This window comes from Oncorhynchus mykiss, chromosome 10 (genome assembly GCF_057628025.1).
Source record: "Oncorhynchus mykiss isolate SJ-2025 chromosome 10, ASM5762802v1, whole genome shotgun sequence".
Taxonomy (NCBI): Eukaryota; Metazoa; Chordata; class Actinopteri; order Salmoniformes; family Salmonidae; genus Oncorhynchus; species Oncorhynchus mykiss.
In genome coordinates, this window is record NC_143031.1 from 32,608,268 (window position 1) to 32,629,103 (window position 20,836).

The 20,836-nt window shown below is 41.4% G+C and overlaps 1 protein-coding gene across 2 annotated transcripts in view; it reads right to left on the reverse strand.

Annotated features, from left to right (window-relative positions):
* Window positions 1–17,996, reverse strand: part of LOC110533654 (protein EURL homolog) — a 60,972-nt gene extending 42,976 nt beyond the window's left edge. Inside the window, exons 1-2 of one of the 2 annotated variants that reach the window (XM_021618082.3) lie at window positions 17,812–17,996; window positions 10,135–10,268 (exon numbers count right to left, since the gene is read on the reverse strand). In XM_021618082.3, the coding sequence (XP_021473757.1) occupies window positions 10,135–10,261 (127 nt within the window). In that variant the 5' untranslated portion in view covers window positions 10,262–10,268; window positions 17,812–17,996. The remainder of the gene's footprint in view (window positions 1–10,134; window positions 10,269–17,811) is intronic. The other variant, XM_090186377.1, reaches the window with a different exon arrangement.
* Between the last annotated feature and the right edge of the window lie 2,840 nt (window positions 17,997–20,836).

A 20,836-nucleotide genomic window follows, 5' to 3' on the forward strand; every position in this document is an offset into this window, starting at 1 on the left:
CCCATCGGTTTTTGGACCAGACGGCCTCGAATGTGTTCACATTCGTTGAAGGATCGTTGGGGAGGTACTCAGCTGGGAAGGTACTCAGCTCCAGACTCATTCCAGAGATTAAACTAACGTCTGGACGTGGCGTAGTGTATGGCCGGAGCAAGGAGTCTGGGTAGCCAGGCAAAAAAAGAAGACCTCCAAGACTGAACATAAGCAAGCACATTCAAACATGGTATAATTATGCAATAATACGAGGCCATTTTTGTCATGATAAAAACGTCAAACACATGGACTCAAGTGTATTATTGCTTTCATACAACTTGTTACCAGCATTAAATAGCACAATTATTTCCCAAACAATACATTTTTCAACAAAACATGATGCTACATTCACTAACACTTGTTGTCAGGTGCAATTTTACACGTTTACTGGTCATTAGTCCTATTCATATTGACTGCCATGTAAAGCAAAACTACCCAAGTGCTGGTTGAGTTGCAAGTTGCTATTGCAAACAAAAAAGTATGACAAACATAAATGGATACTATGGAGGCTCTTCCCCCCTTGCTAGCTAGCCAACTACACAGCTAACACAATCACTTCCGACTAAAGCTGGAATGACAGCAAAGTAGCTGCATTTTGTTTCGTTTTTACTTGTTTTTCTATTGACATTTCTCATCCCGATGGCACTTTTAGAATATGGCCAAGTGTATGTTGTCTAGTATATCATGGGAAGGATAGGCTCTATCAATTCCAAACCACCTGTTGTATAACAGAGGTTGTTCTTCCTATCCTTCACACTGAAGGGGCCAGGCAGGCTGCACAGTTCTCTCTCCCCATTCAAAACAACAGACGGCAGGTCCTGTAGGACCAGTAGCACTGTTGTCTATGGACTTTGGACAATCAACAATAATAGAAAGTTACCCCCCCCAAAAAAAAAATCACAGCAGTGTGTCAACATCAGCCTCTTTTTTAGTTGAGGTGATATGCCTGAATATCCACGCCTCATGTTAACCTTGGCCTACGTTTGGGAGAAGCTCTGAGTGTGGAGTTGAAAGTGGTTAGGGACACAGAAACAGCCTATATGCATGCCCCCCACAGCAACAGTGCACTGCTGCGCTATAGGCCTACACTCTGAACTAGCAAACAGTCTGAGAATGAAGGCCTGGATAACATCTCAGTCTTGAACTATTGAGTGTAGCCTAGTAGAGAAAATGTGTTGTGTGGCTCCTCTTAAATATTCAGAGCGCAGTGTGTCGCGTTGATTAATATTTAGCGATAGAGGCAGAGAGAGAGAGAGAGCAAAGAGAGGCAGAGAGAGAGAGCGAGAGACTTCTGCATGGTCGATTCTACTGTGAGCAGTGTGGACAGAGAGCAGTTGAAGTCAGGCAGAATCAGATAAGCCGTGGGCATTAGCCTAGATGATCAGTGGGCATGTAATGTAGCCTGGCCATTGAGGGATTCGACTGTAAGCAGGGCCTGGAGATGCTTGGCTCCCTCCCATATATCACTATTACTAATAATGTCTCACACACACACACACACGGGTTGACATTTAGCGCTCAAAGGCACTTGGCCATACGGCAAGAACAGTTCTTTGAAGTATTACTTCAAATCAAAATGTATTGGTCACCTACACGTTTAGCAGATGTTATTGCCTTAAGGTCAAAGGTACTTGGCCCAAAAATGCAAATGGTCCATTGCACACACAAATGGTTAACATTTGAGGTAGCATACCTTTCATTTTAACGTTGTTTGAATGCGTCAACATACTTGACAATATTCTAACCCCCTTTCTTTACATTACTTGCATGCTAATTCTGTAAGGCCTTTCCTTATTCAGCCAGAAATCTGTTGAAAAGGGTTAAAGTGTGTGTTATAGTTATAAGTATGAAGCAAAGTAATGATCACAGATGAGAAACATATTAATGAAGATCTATTTAAAATGTTATGTAAACATAGTACGCTGTATCATATGAATCATTAACAACTGTTACAGCAGCCCAACTGTTTTATTCCCCATCAATAGCGAGGGGTATCGAAATTCAGCTCCTTAATGGCACTGACCAAATCTTCTACCAGACCGAAAGTAGTAAATGTCTATGCCAAGTTTCAGTTCCAACGGGTCATTGCTGTACAAAGTTATTAGATAAAGAAACATGATTGAAGGATTCACAGCGAGAATAAACTACTAAAGGACACTGCAGTATGACACACACGCAAGTTCCTTCGACCTCATGGCCTGGTTTTTGCTCTGACAACTGTGGAACCTTATATAGACAGGTGTGTCTCTTTCCAAATCATGTCCAATCAATTGAATTTACCACAGGTGGACTCCAATCAAGTTGTAGAAACATCAAGGATAATCAATGGAAACAGGATGCACCGGAGCTCAATTTCAAGTAATCTGCTTTTATTTTTAATACATTTGAAAAAAAATGTCTAAAAATCTGTTTTTGCTTTGTCATTATGCGGTAGTGTGTAGATTGAGGATTTATTTATTTTATTTTTAAATCCCTTTTAGAGTAAGGCTGTAACATAACAAAATATGGAAAAAGTCAAGGGATCTGAATGCTTTCCGAAAGCACTGTAAATGTCACCTGTCCATAAAGGCAGCCAACAAAGCACATCCCACCTGCCCGACTGTTCTGCTTACTTCATGGACAGTGGCCACACAGGCTGTATCACAATCTCTGCAACAATAGCCGAAATAGGCTAGGCTTATCTAGACACATAAAAGACACAGTGGAGCAACAAAGACAACGGTAACACAGACCGGGGCATCTGCCCATTCCACTCACAATCATGCTCTTTCTGGGAAACTCACAATAAATCCCTTCTGCAGTACAATAAACAACTCAGCCTGGAACAAACAGGATATATTATAATATATCATTCCTCAGTCAGGATATATTCCCTTAGTTCCAGGATTCGATAACTGCTCAATGCACAGCACATAAATCCTTGTTGCATATGAATTTTCCTTCCTGTCAGAATTACATAATACTATACCCAAAAAAGTATTCAGTGATGGATCATTGGGCTCCCAAATAGCACAGCGGTCTAAGGCACTGCATCTCAGTGCAAGAGGCGTCACTGCAGACCCTTGTTCGAGTCTAGGCTGTATCACAACCACCCGTGATTGGGAGTCCCATAGGGCAGCGCATATTTGGCCAAGTGTAGTCCGGGTTTGGCCAGGGTAGGCTGTCATTGTAAATAAGAATTTGTTCTTAACTGGACTTGCCTAGTTAAAAAAAATATATATAGATAGATAAGGGTAGATAAGCCTAGCCTATATATATTGATGTAGTCTGCTCTGCTATTAGCTGCTTCAATAGGATGATTCTCCTTTCATGTGGAGATAAATGCACGGCTCTCCCTCACAAAAGAGGGGCCCTTGTACAGTTGCTCCGTCTGTCCATGAGATGACAAACGCTGAGAGCCACACAGCACATCAAGTCCCCTCGGCGGTAGCGTTCTCTTTCATTCAAAATAGGCCAATCATTAACTAAAAATGGAAAAAGGCACTTCAAACACATTGCTGCACCTCGTATTGGAGTGGCAAAGCATGAGGAGGCTGAGCAGCAGTCTGTCTACCATGTTCTAATGAAAGGGTTGGGGGTGAATGAATGAATGAATGAATGGATGGATGCTCAGCTCGCCTCTTATGGGCCCTTCAGACCCATTCTGTCCACTGCATGGGGAAATTACACACTGTCCCTGATGAAGACAAGGGCAGAGCTTGAATAGACACCAAAACATATCCTCTCAAACGACACACATCATCCATTAGGACTTTCACCTAGAGACAGGGAGCAGATTCACTGGGACAGGTGTTGAGACAGGTGGTGGGGGGAGGTGATTCAAGCCATTACACCCCCACCTGAACCTGCCGGGCCCACAGCTTACACACACAGAACACAAACCACACTGTGGTTAACTTGCCGTGCAGACTTTTCTCCTATAAGCCAAAGCTGTTGGAAAATTATACTGGCAAGGCCTTATGCCCAGGGTTGAAAATTAACACCCACCACCTGCCAAATGCGGGTAGATTTTGTCACTTGTGGGTAAGCATGTCTATTTCAATCACAGACAAGCAAGTGCCCAAGTCACCACGGTAACAGTTTGTCCCTTAAAGGGGCAGCTAAAAATGTTTGTCTCACCTAATGATTGAGGATGGATCCCTCCTAAAAACTACTTTTAGTAATTTCGCATCATTAAAACATTCAAATAATTTTTCTCCGAGATTTATATGTGTGCTGCAAGGGTCTCTTACGACCGAAAAGAGCTCCTGGACATCAGAACAGGGATTACTCACCTTGAGCTGGACAAATCATTTTTCTTGAATGAGTCGGAAGAGAGGGATTTACTCCAGACACACGACAAGGCCCTCATCCCAGTCATTCGCAGGAGAAAAAGACGGAGATATCGCGGAAGGAGATCATGGTGCCCTGTAAGGATACGGTGAGGAGTGGCTAATCTGCCTTTGCCATCTGTACTATTGGCCAACTTACAATTGCTGAATAATAAAGTGGAAGAACTACAATCACGTATATCCTACCAACGGGACATTAAAACTGTAATATCTTGTTTCACCGAGTCGTGGCTGAATGGCGACATGAATAACATACAGCTGTATCAGCAGGATACAGTGCCTTGCGAAAGTATTCGGCCCCCTTGAACTTTGCGACCTTTTGGCACATTTCAGGCTTCAAACATAAAGATATAAAACTGTATTTTTTTGTGAAGAATCAACAACAAGTGGGACACAATCATGAAGTGGAACGACATTTATTGGATATTTCAAACTTTTTTAACAAATCAAAAACTGAAAAATTGGGCGTGCAAAATTATTCAGCCCCTTCACCCTCAGTGCAGCAAACTCTCTCCAGAAGTTCAGTGAGGATCTCTGAATGATCCAATGTTGACCTAAATGACTAATGATGATAAATACAATCCACCTGTGTGTAATCAAGTCTCCGTATAAATGCACCTGCACTGTGATAGTCTCAGAGGTCCGTTAAAAGTGCAGAGAGCATCATGAAGAACAAGGAACACACCAGGCAGGTCCGAGATACTGTTGTGAAGAAGTTTAAAGCCGAGTTTGGATACAAACATATTTCCCAAGCTTTAAACATCCCAAGGAGCACTGTGCAAGCGATAATATTGAATATCAGACCACTGCAAATCTACCAAGACCTGGCCGTCCCTCTAAACTTTCAGCTCATACAAGGAGAAGACTGATCAGAGATGCAGCCATGAGGCCCGTGATCACTCTGGATGAACTGCAGAGATCTACAGCTGAGGTGGGAGACTCTGTCCATAGGACAACAATCAGTCGTATATTGCACAAATCTGGCCTTTATGGATGAGTGGCAAGAAGAAAGCCATTTCTTAAAGATATCCATAAAAAGTGTTGTTTAAAGTTTGCCACAGGCCACCTGGGAGACACACCAAACATGTGGAAGAAGGTGCTCTGGTCAGATGAAACCAAAATTGAACTTTTTGGCAACAATGCAAAACGTTATGTTTGGCGTAAAAGCAACACAGCTCATCACCCTGAACACACCATGCCCACTGTCAAACATGGTGGTGGCAGAATCATGGTTTGGGCCTGCTTTTCTTCAGCAGGGACAGGGAAGATGGTTAAAATTGATGGGAAGATGGATGGAGCCAAATGCAGGACCATTCTGGAAGAAAACCTGATGGAGTCTGCAAAAGACCTGAGACTGGGACGGAGATTTGTCTTCCAACAAGACAATGATCCAAAACATAAAGCAAAATCTACAATGGAATGGTTCAAAAATAAACATATCCAGGTGTTAGAATGGCCAAGTCAAAGTCCAGACCTGAATCCAATCGAGAATCTGTGGAAAGAACTGAAAACTGCTGTTCACAAACGCTCTCCATCCAACCTCACTGAGCTCGAGCTGTTTTGCAAGGAGGAATGGGAAAAAATGTCAGTCTCTCGATGTGCAAAACTGATAGAGACATACCCCAAGCGACTTACAGCTGTAATCGCAGCAAAAGGTGTCGCTACAAAGTATTAACTTAAGGGGGCTGAATAATTTTGCACGCCCAATTTTTCAGTTTTTGATTTGTTAAAAAAGTTTGAAATATCCAATAAATGTCGTTCCACTTCATGATTGTGTCCCACTTGTTGTTGATTCTTCACAAAAAAAATACAGTTTTATATCTTTATGTTTGAATCCTGAAATGTGGCAAAAGGTCGCAAAGTTCAAGGGGGCCGAATACTTTCGCAAGGCACTGTAGAACAGCAGCCTCTGGTAAGAAAAGGGGTGGCGGTCTATGTATATTTCTAAACAACAACTGGTGCAGAATATCGAAGGAAGTCTCAAGGTTTTGCTCGCCAGAGGTAGAGTATCTCATGATAAGCTGTAGACCACACTATCTACTAAGAGAGTTCACATATATATTCTTCGTACCTGCCTATTTAACACCACAAACCGATGCTGGCATTAGGACCACACTCAATGATCTGTATACGGCCAGAAGAAAACGCTCGTCCAGGAGGCAGCGCTCCTAGTGGCAGGGGACTTTAATACAGGCAAACTTAAATCCGTTTTACCTAATTTCTACCAGCATGTTAAATGTGCAACCAGAGGGAAAGAAATTTGACCACCTTTACTCCACAAAGACGAGTACAAAGCTCTCCCTCCATTTGGCAAATCTGATCATAATTCTATCCTCATTCTTGCTTACAAGCAAAAACTAAAGCAGGAAGCACCAGTGACTCAGTCAATAAAAAAGTGGTCAGATGAAGCAGATGCTAAGCTACAGGACTGTTTTGCTAGCAGACTGGAAAATGTTCCGGGATTCATCTGATGGCATTGAGTGCACCACATCAGTCACCGGCTTCATCCATAAGTGCATCGATGACGTCGTCCCACACAGTGACTGTACGTACATGCAGTACCCCAAACAGAAGCCATCGATTACAGGCAACATCTGCACTGAGCTAAAGGGTAGAGCTGCCATTTCAAGGAGGGGGACTAACCCAAACGCTTATAAGAAATCCCGCTATGCCCTCCGACGAACCATTAAAAACAGGCAAAGCGTCAACACAGGACTAAGATCGAATCGTACTACACCGGCTCCGACGCTCATCGGATGTGGCAGGGCGTGCAAGCTATTACAGACTACAAAAGGGAAGCACAGCCGCGAGCTGCCCAGTGACGAACAAGACAAGCTAGATTACTTTATGCTCGCTTTGAGGCAAGTAACAATGAAACATGCATGAGAGCATCAGTCGTTCCGGACAACTGTGTAATCACGCTCTCCGTAGCCGATGTGAGTAAGACCGTTAAACAGGTCAACATTCACAAGGCTGCAGGGCCAGACGGATTACCAGGACGTGTACTCTGAGCATGCGCTGACCAACAGGCAAGTGTCTACACTGACATTTTCAACTCGTCCCTGACTGAGTGTGTAATACCAACATGTTTCAAGTAGACCACCATAGTCTGTGTCCCAAGAACACTAAGGTAACCTGCCTAAATGACTACAGACCCATAGCATTCACGTCTGTAACCATGAAATGTTTTGAAAGGCTGGTCATGGCTCACAACACCATTATCCCAGAAACCCTAGACCCACTCCAATTTGCATACCGGCCTAACAGATCCACAGCCTAACAGATCCACAGATGTTGCAATCTCTATTGCACTCCACACGGACCTTTCACATCTGGACAAAAGGAACACCTATGCTATTCATTGACTACAGCTCAGCATTCAACACCATAGTGCCCTCAAAGCGTATCACTAAACTAAGGACCCTGGGACTAAACAACTCCCTCTGCAACTGGATCCTGGACTTCCTAATGGGCCAGTAAGGGTAGGCAACAACACGCTGATCCTAAACACGGGGACCCCTCAAGGATGTGTGCTGTGTACCCTCCTGTACTCCCTGTTCACTGATGACTGCACGGCCAGGCATGACTCCAAACACCATCATTAAGATTGCCAATGACACAACAGTGATAACCGACAACGATGACACAGCCTATAGGGAGGTTAGAGACCTGACAGTGTGATGCAAGGACAACAACCTCTCCCTCAACGTGATCAAGACAAAGGAGATGATTGAGGATCGAGCACGCCCCAATTCTCATCGACGGGGCTGTAGTGGAGCAGGTTGAAAGCTTCAAGTTCCTTGTTGTCCAAATCATCAACAAACGAACATGGTCCAAGCACACTAATACAGTTGTGAAGAGGGCACAACAAAGCCTATTACCCCTCAGGAGACTGAAAAGATTTGGCATGGATCCTCAGATTATCAAAAAGGTTCAACGGGTACACTATTGAGAGCATGCTGACTGGTTGCATCACTGCCTAGTATGGCAAAAAAATGAATGACAACGCGAAAACAGTTCCGAAAATGTTGCTGATTTACTCAAAATAAAGAACATAAATACCTTATTTACATAAGTATTCAGACCCTCTGCTATGAGACTAGAAATTGAGCTCAGGTGCATCCTGTTTCCATTGATTTCTTCAACTTGATTGGAGTCCACCTGTGGTAAATTCATTTGACTGGACATGATTTGGAAAAGACACACCTGTCTATATAAATTGACACATGTTTGGCTGCCCAGCCAAACTGAGAAATCGGGAGATAAGGGCCTTGGTCAGGGAGGTGACCAAGAATCCGATGGTCACTCTGACAGAGCTCTAGAGTTCCTCTGTGGAGATGGGAGAACCTTCCAGAAGGAAAACCATCTCTGTCAGATGACAGAGCTTGAGAAGATCAGCAGAGAAGAACAGGAAAAACTCCCCAAATACAGGTGTGCCAAGCTTATAGCGTCATACCCAAGAAGACTCGAGGCTGTAATCGCTGCCAAAAGTGCTTCAACAAAGTACTGAGTAAAGGGTCTGAATACTTAAGTAAATGTGATTTCAGGTTATTATTTTTAATCAATTAGCAATAGTGTCTAGAAACCTGTTTTTGCTTTGTCATTATGGGGTATTGTGTGTTGATTTCACTATTTATTGTTGACTATTTATTCCATTTTAGAATAAGGCTGTAACTTAATGAAACAAATGAAATTAAGCAATATACCCCATTACTTCTTACTAGTAATACATTTATTGTTTTAGAAAAACCGAAAGCATGGTCATCCGTTTATTGGTTTTATTTTTGTTGTGCAATTATGGGAAAACTATTTTGGCTTGTAAAAACATTTCAGTGGATGGTAGATTATCATTTCTTTCTACCTACCTGCCACAGTGGCTGGTGGACCAAAAAGTGCATTTCAAACCCTGCTACGCCTCATTCACATTCCAATTGTGCTGCGCCAGAAGTCATTCATTTCAATGAGGACAACACGCACCAGAGTGGCATTGCAGTGCCCCCTTGCGTCCAAGGCTCTGTTGCGAGACGCATACTTTGCATCATTTTCAGTCCGACCAGAGTCAGTCAACAGAACAGGAAGGTAGAAAAACCACAGAACAAATATGTAGTTTTCCACCATGGCTTTATAGGATAGCTAGCAACTTGTAAACAATGATCCAAATGAGTACTATTTTAATAGTAATGTTGAATAATACATTGGCTGTTAAGTCAATTATGACTGTAGCCTCCCATTTTAATTCCGAAAATGTTCTTGATGGTATTCATGACATTTGTTTATGATGATAATTATTAGGCATTGGGTTAGCTGGCTACATTCAACCTAGCTATCTGCTCTGTGTAAACTAGCTGGACTTGATAGAAAGTAAATGAAAAAAAGTTGAGGAAAAAGTAAATAAAATAAACATGTTTTAATATCACCGGAAACAATACTTTTAAGACAGGAGAAACATAAAAAGGTCATATTTTGCAATCTTCCAAAAATAAATGCGACCTCTGACAAGAGACCCTTCCATCTTGCGTTATGACACACTACACCTGTCCGACCAGTAGCGGAGCAAGACCATATTTAAAGGACGTATGACCAACGGAATTCAATTCATTTTTGAACAAGGAGTTACTGTGCTGTTGTGTGCCATCCTGCCACTGACTACATTTTTTATCAAGTAACACCAGAACTGTTCTAGGCCACTGTTCTTCCCAGGCAGCAGATGGCCAATAAGAGTTGAATGAAAAATGTGATAGCTGTTATCCTCCCCCCTACTTCACTCTCTCACCTTCGATGCTGAGCTCAAAGCAGACGTGGCAGAAGGACATGGTCCCCGTGTCGGTCTCTAGCTTGCAGACACTGCAGATGTTGTCGTCGTTTAGGTCGATGTTGACAAACTGCTCCTCTTTGTCCATACTATCTCTGAGAGGGAGAAACACAAAACACAGATAAGAGGACATGAAAGGAAATGAGACTAGCACAACGTCCATTTACCTAAGAGTTCTCCCTCATTCTTGAACAGAGAAACTCTTTCAAATTTACATCTTGGCTTGTACTAGTCAGACGGAACGGGAAACTTTCGGATGTAAATTGCTCATCATGAATGGGACTGTCATTACCATGCTGAGAGGTACAGTTTGTTCAAGGCAGTGCACTCAAAGCATGTCTGATGAAATATCAAACAGCGCAGAAGATAGAGATCACCCTTTTTGAGAAGGGAGAGGGATGACCTGATTTTTAAAACGATGGAACACCTTTTAAAAAGCTTATGAAAAAGCCATGTAAACGAGGACCCAACAGTGATCTCACAGAGAACAGAAACTGTGTGTCTGGTGACCCATGTTTACTCTCTGTAAATTAACTTACCCCGGCTTACATACAGTGGGGAGAACAAGTATTTGATAACCTGCAAAATTGGCAGTGTTTACTACTTACAAAGCATGTAGAGGTCTGTCATTTTTATCATAGGTACACTTCAACTGTGAGAGACAGAATCTAAAACAAAAATCCAGAAAATCACATTGTATGATTTTTAAATAATTCATTTGCATTTTATTGCATGACATAAGTAAGCAGAACTTAATATTTGGTACAGAAACCTGTTTGCAATAACAGAGATCATAAGTTTCCTGTAGTTCTTGACCAGGTTTGCACACACTGCAGCAGGGATTTTGGCCCACTCCTCCATACAGACCTTCTCCAGATCCTTCAGGTTTCAGGGCTGTCGCTGGGCAATACGGACTTTCAGCTCCCTCCAAAGATTTTCAATTGGGTTCAGGTCTGGAGACTGGCTAGGCCACTTCAGGACCTTGAGATGCTTCTTACGGAGCCACTCCTTAGTTGCCCTGGTTGTGTGTTTCGGGTCGTTGTCATGCTGGAAGACCCAGCCACAACCCATCTTCAATGCTCTTACTGAGGGAAGGAGGTTGTTCCCATCCATCCTCCCCTCAATACGGTGCAGTCGTCCTGTCCCCTTTGCAGAAAAGCATCCCCAAAGAAATGATGTTTCCACCTCCATGCTTCACGGTTGGGATGGTGTTCTTGGGGTTGTACTTACCCTTCTTCCTCCAAACACGGCGAGTGGAGTTCAGACCAAAAAGCTCTATTTTTGTCTCATCAGACCACATGACCTTTTCCCATTCCTTGGCAAACTTCAGACGGGCCTGGACATGCACTGGCTTGAGCAGGGGGACCTTGCGTGCGCTGCAGGATTTTAATCCATGACGGCGTAGTGTGTTACTAATGGTTTTCTTTGAGACTGTGGTCCCAGCTCTATTCAGGTCATTGACCAGGTTCTGCCGTGTAGTTCTGGGCTGATCCCTCACCTTCCTCATGATCATTGATGCCCCACGAGGTGAGATCTTGCATGGAGCCCCAGACCGAGGGTGATTGACCGTCATCTTCTTCCATTTTCTAATAATTGCGCCAACAGTTGTTGCCTTCTCACCAAGCTGCTTGCCTATTGTCCTGTAGCCCATCCCAGCCTTGTGCAGGTCTACAATTCTATCCCCAATGTCCTTACACAGCTCTCTGGTCTTGCCCATTGTGGAGAGGTTGGAGTCTGTTTGATTGAGTGTGTGGACAGGTGTCTTTTATACAGGTAACGAGTTCAAACAGGTGCAGTTAATGAGTGGAGAACAGGAGGGCTTCTTAAAGAAAAACGAACAGGTCTGCGAGAGCCGGAATTCTTACTGGTTGGTAGGTGATCCAATACTTATGTCATGCAATAAAATGCAAATTAATTACTTATAAATCATACAATGTGATTTTCTGGATTTTTGTTTTAGATTCCGTCTCTCACAGTTGAAGTGTACCGATGATAAAAAACATTACAGACCTCTACATGCTTTGTAAGTAGGAAAACCTGCAAAATCGGCAGTGTATCAAACACTTGTTCTCCCCACTGTAGGTGACCATTTTGGAATTTGACAACCAAGCAGGTAATTTCATTACAACTTGAAAATAATTGTCTCTCTCCCCCACAGGACCCTTTTCTTCCTTGCGTTTATCTAAAGAATTACATAACTAAACTGCACAATGAGATTAAAATGAATGAGTGGGTGCACATATTCAAGGATCCCATTATTTTATACTGTTCCTAAATATAGCCTATAGTGACATTTGAAAACAACTTCCAGTAAAAGCACAAATAAAAATATGCACAATATGACAAAACAAGTGGAAAGGCAACCTTTTTTTTATTTTTTATCCAAGGCCCCTGTCCTTGCAGGAGGCCTTTTGGTATGCCTTCATTGTAAATAAGAATTTGTTCATAACTGACTTGCCTAGTTAAATAAAACAAGACAGGAGAGCATAAAGCTAGATAGCTAATGTTGTCAAAATACTTTAGGTACTTAATAAAAAAAACATTGTTTACGAAGTATGTGACAGATAACAGGTTTAGACTAACAATGAAATGCTTACTTATGGGCCCTTCCCAACATTGCAGAGAAAGAAAAGAGAAATAATAAAAGTAATAATGAATACACTCACCAAATCAGGAGTTTAGCAGAACAACTATCGTCATTACTGCCGTTACGATATGTACTTAAAATAAAAACAATTACATTGTTTTGACCAAGTGCGATGCGCCAAATCCATTAAAATCAGTCATCTAGCAGCAGTACAGTCTCCCGAAAGAGAGATTGTATTTTCAGAAGTACATACCATGTGTAGCAGCAGTAATGACAAAAAATAACTCAATTAGGCTACATATGCAGATATTCCAGTAACAGCACATTAAGTGTTTTAGACAGAATACTGCAATACTAAGATCTGATTGACTGGCTGGCAGAGTGTGTACCCATTTTTTTTAATTTCACCTTTATTTAACCAGGTAGGCTAGTTGAGAACAAGTTCTCATTTGCAACTGCGACCTGGCCAAGATAAGGCATAGCAGTGTGAACAGACAACACAGAGTTACACATGGAGTAAACAATTAACAAGTCAATAACACAGTAGAAAAAAGGGGAGTCTATATATACATTGTGTGCAAAAGGCATGAGAAGGTAGGCAAATAATTACAATTATGCAGATTAACACTGGAGTGATAAATGATCAGATGGTTATGTACAGGTAGAGATATTGGTGTGCAAAAGAGCAGAAAAATAAATAAATAAAAACAGTATGGGGATGAGGTAGGTGAAAATGGGTGGGCTATTTACCAATAGACTATGTACAGCTGCAGCGATCGGTTAGCTGCTCAGATAGCAGATGTTTGAAGTTGGTGAGGGAGATAAAAGTCTCCAACTTCAGCGATTTTTGCAATCCGTTCCAGTCACAGGCAGCAGAGAACTGGAACGAAAGGCGGCCAAATGAGGTGTTGGCTTTAGGGATGATCAGTGAGATACACCTGCTGGAGCACGTGCTACAGATGGGTGTTGCCATCGTAACCAGTGAACTGAGATAAGGCGGAGCTTTACCTAGCATGGACTTGTAGATGACCTGGAGCCAGTGGGTCTGGCGACGAATATGTAGCGAGGGCCAGCCGACTAGAGCATACAAGTCGCAGTGGTGGGTGGTATAAGGTGCTTTAGTGACAAAACGGATGGCACTGTGATAAACTGCATCCAGTTTGCTGAGTAAACCCATGGGAGAGAATGAGAAATTTGGCAAGTGAGTTTTTTTTGTATGCATGTGTCAGAGAGAGTAAGAGAGATGTGAAAGAGGCCTAGGCTAGATGTTAGGGCATTGTGTTACCAGGTCACCTGCTCATAACTGACTAGTTAAAATGGGATACATTGTTTGATTGTTAATAATTGTAATTCTTATGCTAAATAGTCATAATTGTTTATACAGTTCAGTCAACTATACTGAAGAAAAATATAAAGGCAACATTGAAAGTGTTGGTCCCATGTTTCATGATCTGAAATAAAAATGTCTGGGATATGAAAAAAATATGTACAAAAATAGTATTTCTAAAACAAAAACAAAACAAACTTGGCGCACAAATTAGGTTACATCCATGTTAGTGAGCATTTCTCTTTCGCCAAGACAATCCATCCACCTGACAGGTGTGGCATATCAAGAAGCTGATTAAAGAGCATGATCATAACACAGATGCACCCTGTGCTGGGGACAATAAAAGGCCACTCTAAAAATGTGCAGTTGTCACACTACACAATGCCACAGATGTCTCAAGTGGAGGGAGCATGCAATTGGAATGTCCACCAGAGCTGTTGCCAGAGAAATTAATGTTCATTTCTCGACCAACGTTGTTTTAAAGAATTTGGCAGTACATCTAACCGGCCTCGCAACCTCATACCACGTGTAACCACGCCAGCCCAGGACCTTCACATCCGGCTTCTCCACCTGCGGGACTGTCTGAGACAAGCCACCGGACAGGTGATGAAACAGTGGGTTTACACAACAATAATTTCTGCACTGTCAGAAACGGTCTCAGGAAAGCTCATCTGCGTGCTCGTCGTCCTCACCAGGGTCTTGATTTGACTGCAGTTCGGCTTCGTAATGGACCGCAGTGGGCAAATGCTCACCTTTGATGGCCACTGGCATGCTGGAGATGTGTGCTCTTCACGAATTAATCCCGGTTTCAAGTGTACCAGGCAAATGCCGTGTATGGCGTTGTGTGGGCGAGCGGTTTGCTGATGTCAATGTTGTGAACAGAGTGTCCCATGATGGCGGTGGGGTTATAGTATGGTCAGGCATAAGCGACAAACACAACTGCATTTTATCGATGGCAATTTCAATGCAGAGATACCGTGACGAGATCCGGAGGCCAATTGTCATGCCATTCATCCACCACCATCACCTCATATTTCAGCATGATAATGTCGTAAGGACCTGTACACAATACCAAGAAGCTGAAAATGTCCCAGTTCTTCCATGGCCTACATACTCACCAGACATCACCCATTGAACATGTTTGAGATTCCCCCACCAATATCCAGCAACTTCACACAGCCATTGAAGAGAAATAGACAGCATTCCACAGGCCAAAATCAACAGCCTGATCAACTCTATGTGAAGGAGACATGTCTCACTGCAGGAGGTAAATGGTGCTCCCACCAGATCCTGACTGGGTTTCTGATACACTCACCTACCTTTCTGGGGTTTTTTTAGCTGTATTCCCAGTCATGTGTCATCCATTGATTAGGAACTAATGAATTTATTTGAATTGCATTTTAGATTTATTATGTCTATATTCAATGTTAATGTAAATTCATCCCATCTTTTTCCAGGTCCTGTGGTGTCTATATTAATCACACAATACGCGCACACACGTACTACCTCACACACACACCAACTCAAACTTTGTGCTGTTAAAAAAGGAAAAAAAAGTTTGTCTTCCTTAAAAGGTGTAAAAGCAGAAGCTTTTAAAATGTTATATTAATCATTTGGTATTGCTTTATTAAATAGTTACCTCCCAGTTCTGCATAAAACATCAATATATGTTAACAATATGACCACCCTTCTATAAATGAATGACCTTGACATGTGGAATTTGACACGCTGTACATACTAATTAGCATATTACGCATCTAATTTACATCAAGTAGTAAAAGTTTTATTTTATATCATAAGTTGTTTCAAACTCTGTTTGCATAAAGCATAAAGATTTGTTCATGCAAACACTACCTTAACATACATTCACACATACCAAGAAACAGGTGTGATCATTCAGAGTTCCTCTGTCCAGTGTGTCTTCTTTTGCCCATCTTAATCTTTTTATTTTATTGGCCAGTCTGAGATATGGCTTTTTCTTTGCCTAGAAGTCCAGCATCCCGGAGTCGCTTCTTCACTGTTGACGTTGAGACTGGTGTTTTGTGGATACTATTTAATGAAGCTGCCATTTGAGGACTTGTGAGGCATTCGTTTCTCAAAATAAACACTAATGTACTTGTCCTCTTGCTCAGTTGTGCACCGGGGCCTCCCACTCTTTCTATTCTGGTTAGAGCCAGTTTGCACTGTTCTGTGAAGGGAATAGTACGAGATCTTCAGTTTCTTGGCAATTTGTCGTATGGAATAGCCTTCATTTCCCAGAACAAGAATAGACTGACGAGTTCCAGAAGAAAGTTATTTGTTTCTGGCCATTTTGAGCCTGTAATCAAACCCACAAATGCTGATGCCCCAGATACTCAACTAGTCTAAGGCCAGTTTTATGCTCCTTTTTCTGAAAAAGGGTTTTCTAATGATCAATTAGCCTTTTAAAATTATAAACTTGGATTAGCTAACACAACGTGCCATTGGAACACAGGAGTGATGGTTGCTGACAATGGGCCTCTGTAGGCCTATGTTGATATTCCCTAAAACAGCCATTTCTAGCTACAATAGTCATTTACAACAAAACATTTCTACAGTGTATTTCTGATCAATCTGATGTTATTTGAATGGACAAAAAAAATATGCTTTTCATTCAAAAACATGGAAATTTCTAAGTGACCCCAAACTTTTGAACGGTAATGTAGGTTTGTTCTTATATCATCAACACAGCGCTAAATATAAGCAAGTGCAAGCAAATGAGGTGTGACATGGTAGGCCTAATCGTTCAACACTTTAAAAATGGAATTAAATGAATTAATGCCAAAATATCAAGCTAAATAGGCAGTATTTTGTTTTTTTTAGCTAAACAGGTAGAGATTAAAGCAGGTGGGGCTCTACCTGCCCTGAATGACAGGTCGCCACTGTTTGGTGCCATTATTTACTAGGGATTAACATTGACCAGTCCGCAATCTTTTTCAATCATATCATTAGATATCCTCATCATAAAGTGTTCTGTGTTCCTGAGAAGATTCTCTATAACATGGAACACAGTATTCCCCAAGTATAACACCAAATCCACAGTTTCATTTGGAACCGTAACACCCTACTGGATAATTATGTGGATGTATTTGAATTCTAAATTAAACCTTAGGTGTGGCAATAATAATAATAATAATAATAATAATAATAATAATAATAATAATAATATGGCAATAATTGTACATTTTCTTGCAACAGCCTTCAGTGAATTTGTTGCCACCTGATGCCCATGGCAGGGACAACTAGAAAACAACCGCTGTTCCCTAACTGATGTTTTTTTTTATGTTTGAGTAACATTAGTTAGCTAGGTTTAATACTTGGAGGAAATGACAGTAACATCTTCACAACATAAATTTGAAAAAACATGAAAAATCGGAAGTTAGCCTAATTTACGACTAGCTAGCTAACACATACAACTAGCTAGTTTGCTAGCTACATTGGCATGCACCTGAAATGAGTGGCTAACTAGTTAACTAAACGACTGACATTATGTTAGCTTGCTGCTAGCAAAACCTATAACACTTGCTGCTAGCTAGCCAACATACGCTTGCTATCCAACGTTACGTTAATCGTGACCCGTTATCTTATCTGGTCGTCAAGATTAATCATTTCCAGCAGGAGCCCAACAAAATTATAGCTACTAACACTATCTAAACGATAAAACAGGGTAATGACATATGATGTATTTCTTCGGTCTGACATTTACCTTGTAGCTAGCTAATCCTTTGTCAAATCGTCAAGGGAATTCACGGGTGTTTGAGTTCCCTTCACCTCGGTCCTCGAGCGCCTGTGGGGCAGTAGATTATTGTTGATGGTGGCTTGCAGACTAGCACATTTCTTTGAGCGGAGGGGAAACCCACCCACCTTTCGGGAACGAACCACTTGTAAATCAGGGGGTGGGTTATTATATCAATATAAATTCAATACAAATCGTTCTTCATATATAATAAATTACATACTTTTGAAACAAAGCATAACATCTATATCGACGTGTTATCTCGAATCATCATTATTCGAGCTCTAGATTCCCCTTTTAAATGAATTTGTCATCATTTAACCCCGTACACTTTGGTATGGGTATATTGAAGAAACATCAAAACAGTGGAACACATGGAAGAGTTGGAACATCATGTATGATCAAAAATAATTATATAGGGTGCGAGAGCAGGTGTCCACATACACATGTAGTGTATGTAGAACATTGGCCTGTTGGAAACTAGAACCCACTACTATATGCACAGTTCGGACGTGATCAGATTTATCTCTAGAAAAACTGCACATTAAACTCAGGGAAAAATCTGAATAATTTAACCGATGTCTGTCGTCAATTAGTTACCAATTTGTTTTATAATGATCTGTTAATCGCTAAGCACTATTGGTCCCAGAAAGTTTGTGCCGTTATGTTAACTCCTGTGGTCAGTTCCCACTGGGCACAAACTGGTTGAATCAACGTTGTTTCAACGTAATTTGACCTGGAATCTACATGGAAAATACATTTCATTTGCAAAAATGCATCAATTACAGTATGCTGTTGTTTTGAGGGATGAATTTCAACCACAGGATTACGTCATCGTGGTAAACAATTTAACATTGACACACCTTGTATAAAATATTTTTAATTACCTCAATAGATCATAAATGAGAGAATGTACACAACAGTTCTGAAGTTCTCAAATTGAACGGTTCACACAGGCTACTGTCTGGCCGTAACCTACGCCAAATCAATCTGATAACAATAACAGCTATCCCGCTGGACACCAACAACGCCTGACACGGAAGCATTTCAGGCATTCCATTGATTGGCAGAGAGCAGGGTGATTGGCATGCTGCATGCAGAGAAATCCCTGAGTAACTGGTAAACGTCCCCTGATAACCACACAACAGAACGTCAGAACACATAACTTTGTAACTTTGCCCAAGAAGCATTTAACTGCAGGGCACTCCCACATCATATAAAAGGAAGGTGCCTACTTGATTTAGGGAACACAGTGAACACTTGGGAGTTGGGGCCAATTTCATTGTAAAATGTTTCATTGGTGTTAATTACACTCTGTGAATTGATAAATTGATGGTTTGGATTACGGGATGACAAGGCCATATTTTCGATATTATGTTGCAGTTAAAGCGTGGTTCAGATTCAATTAGATCTGTAGACCATACTTATTTTAATGGCTGGCTCAGAATATAACCTTTCCAAAAGTTAATATATTATAGAGATCAGTCCTTTCGGACGACCAGATAATTTATTTATAAATCCCATCATTGGATGTTTGGTAGTAGGGTTTCCCAAAGTACTCCATAGCTGACCTAAATTGTATATAGAAAAAAGTTTCCTGGTAATGTGTAGGTATCTTTCAAACACTTACTGTCCATGATATCAGTAAGGGTACGGATTCAACATGTGGACCATTGGGGGGTGAAAAGGGCCATCCTCCAGAGGCATTATTGTGAAATATTGGAGTATGGGCCATTTTGATTCCCAGTTACATTGTTTATAAATATAAATTGTGTGAGAAAATTGTGTGAGCAATAATAGGACTAAAGCGTAACTTACTACATTGTTTAAGGCATATATCAGTGAAGACCACCTCTTCCAGGGCAATAGGAGACACCTTATTTTTCTCTATACTCAGCCAGGGGGCAAAATAATCATGTCTAAACCAATTTAGGATGGGACGAAATGCTAGAGCCTGGAAATACAATTTAAAGTTTGGTACAGATAGTCCTCCTACACCTTTATCCAGAATAATTTACTTTGCCATATAATTGTTGAAACGCACAATGAATTTTATCCCAATAGCCAGAAGGGGGAGCCATGGGAAGCACTGAACGCCGTGGCAATATATTCATTTTGACAATAGATATTCTGCCGGTTAAAGCAACTGGGATATTATTCCATCAACTGAGGTCGGATTAAATTGATTTCAGCGTTCTGTTAAAGGTTCTGGCAATTGTTTTATCTAGAGAAGGAAATATATCCACTCCCAAATATTTAAAATGGGAAACGATTGGGATTCCATAAGTAGAGATGGAGTCCTCCATCGGGGCCTTGAGAGAGAGAGGCAGTAGGGCTGATTTGGTTAGATACATCTTCTAATTTGAGATGAAGCTGAATTTATTGATGATCTTCAATGCGTTTGGGAGCGATTGCGATACATTGTCTAGATTTCATAAAATATCATCTGCATATAATGATATGAAATTATCAGTAGATTTGAGAGAAATTGGTGTTATTTCTTTCAATGTCTGGGCCAGATGTTCCATGGATAATAAGAATAGCAGAGGCCAGACTGGATCTCCTTGTCTGCTGCATCTAGTGATTCTGAATGGAGCAGAGCTGATATTGCCTGTTACAAGTATGGCTGAGGGATTGACATACAGTATTTTAATCATATGAATGAAATTGAAGCCAATTCCCATATGTTCCAAGAGCAGACTAGAGATATGACCATTGTAGTCTATCAAAAGCGTTTTCTGCATCGAGAGATAATACAGCCCAAGGAGCTGTTGTTTCTGGTGAAGTGTCTAAGATACACAATATATACAAAAGTATGTGGACACCCCTTCAAATTAGTGGATTCGGCTATTTCATCCACACCAATTGCTGACAGGTGTATAAAATCGAGCACACAGCCATGCAATCTCCATACACAAACATTGGCAGTAGAATGGCCTTACTGAAGAGCTCAGTGACTTTCAACGTGGCACCGTCACAGGATACCACTTTTCCA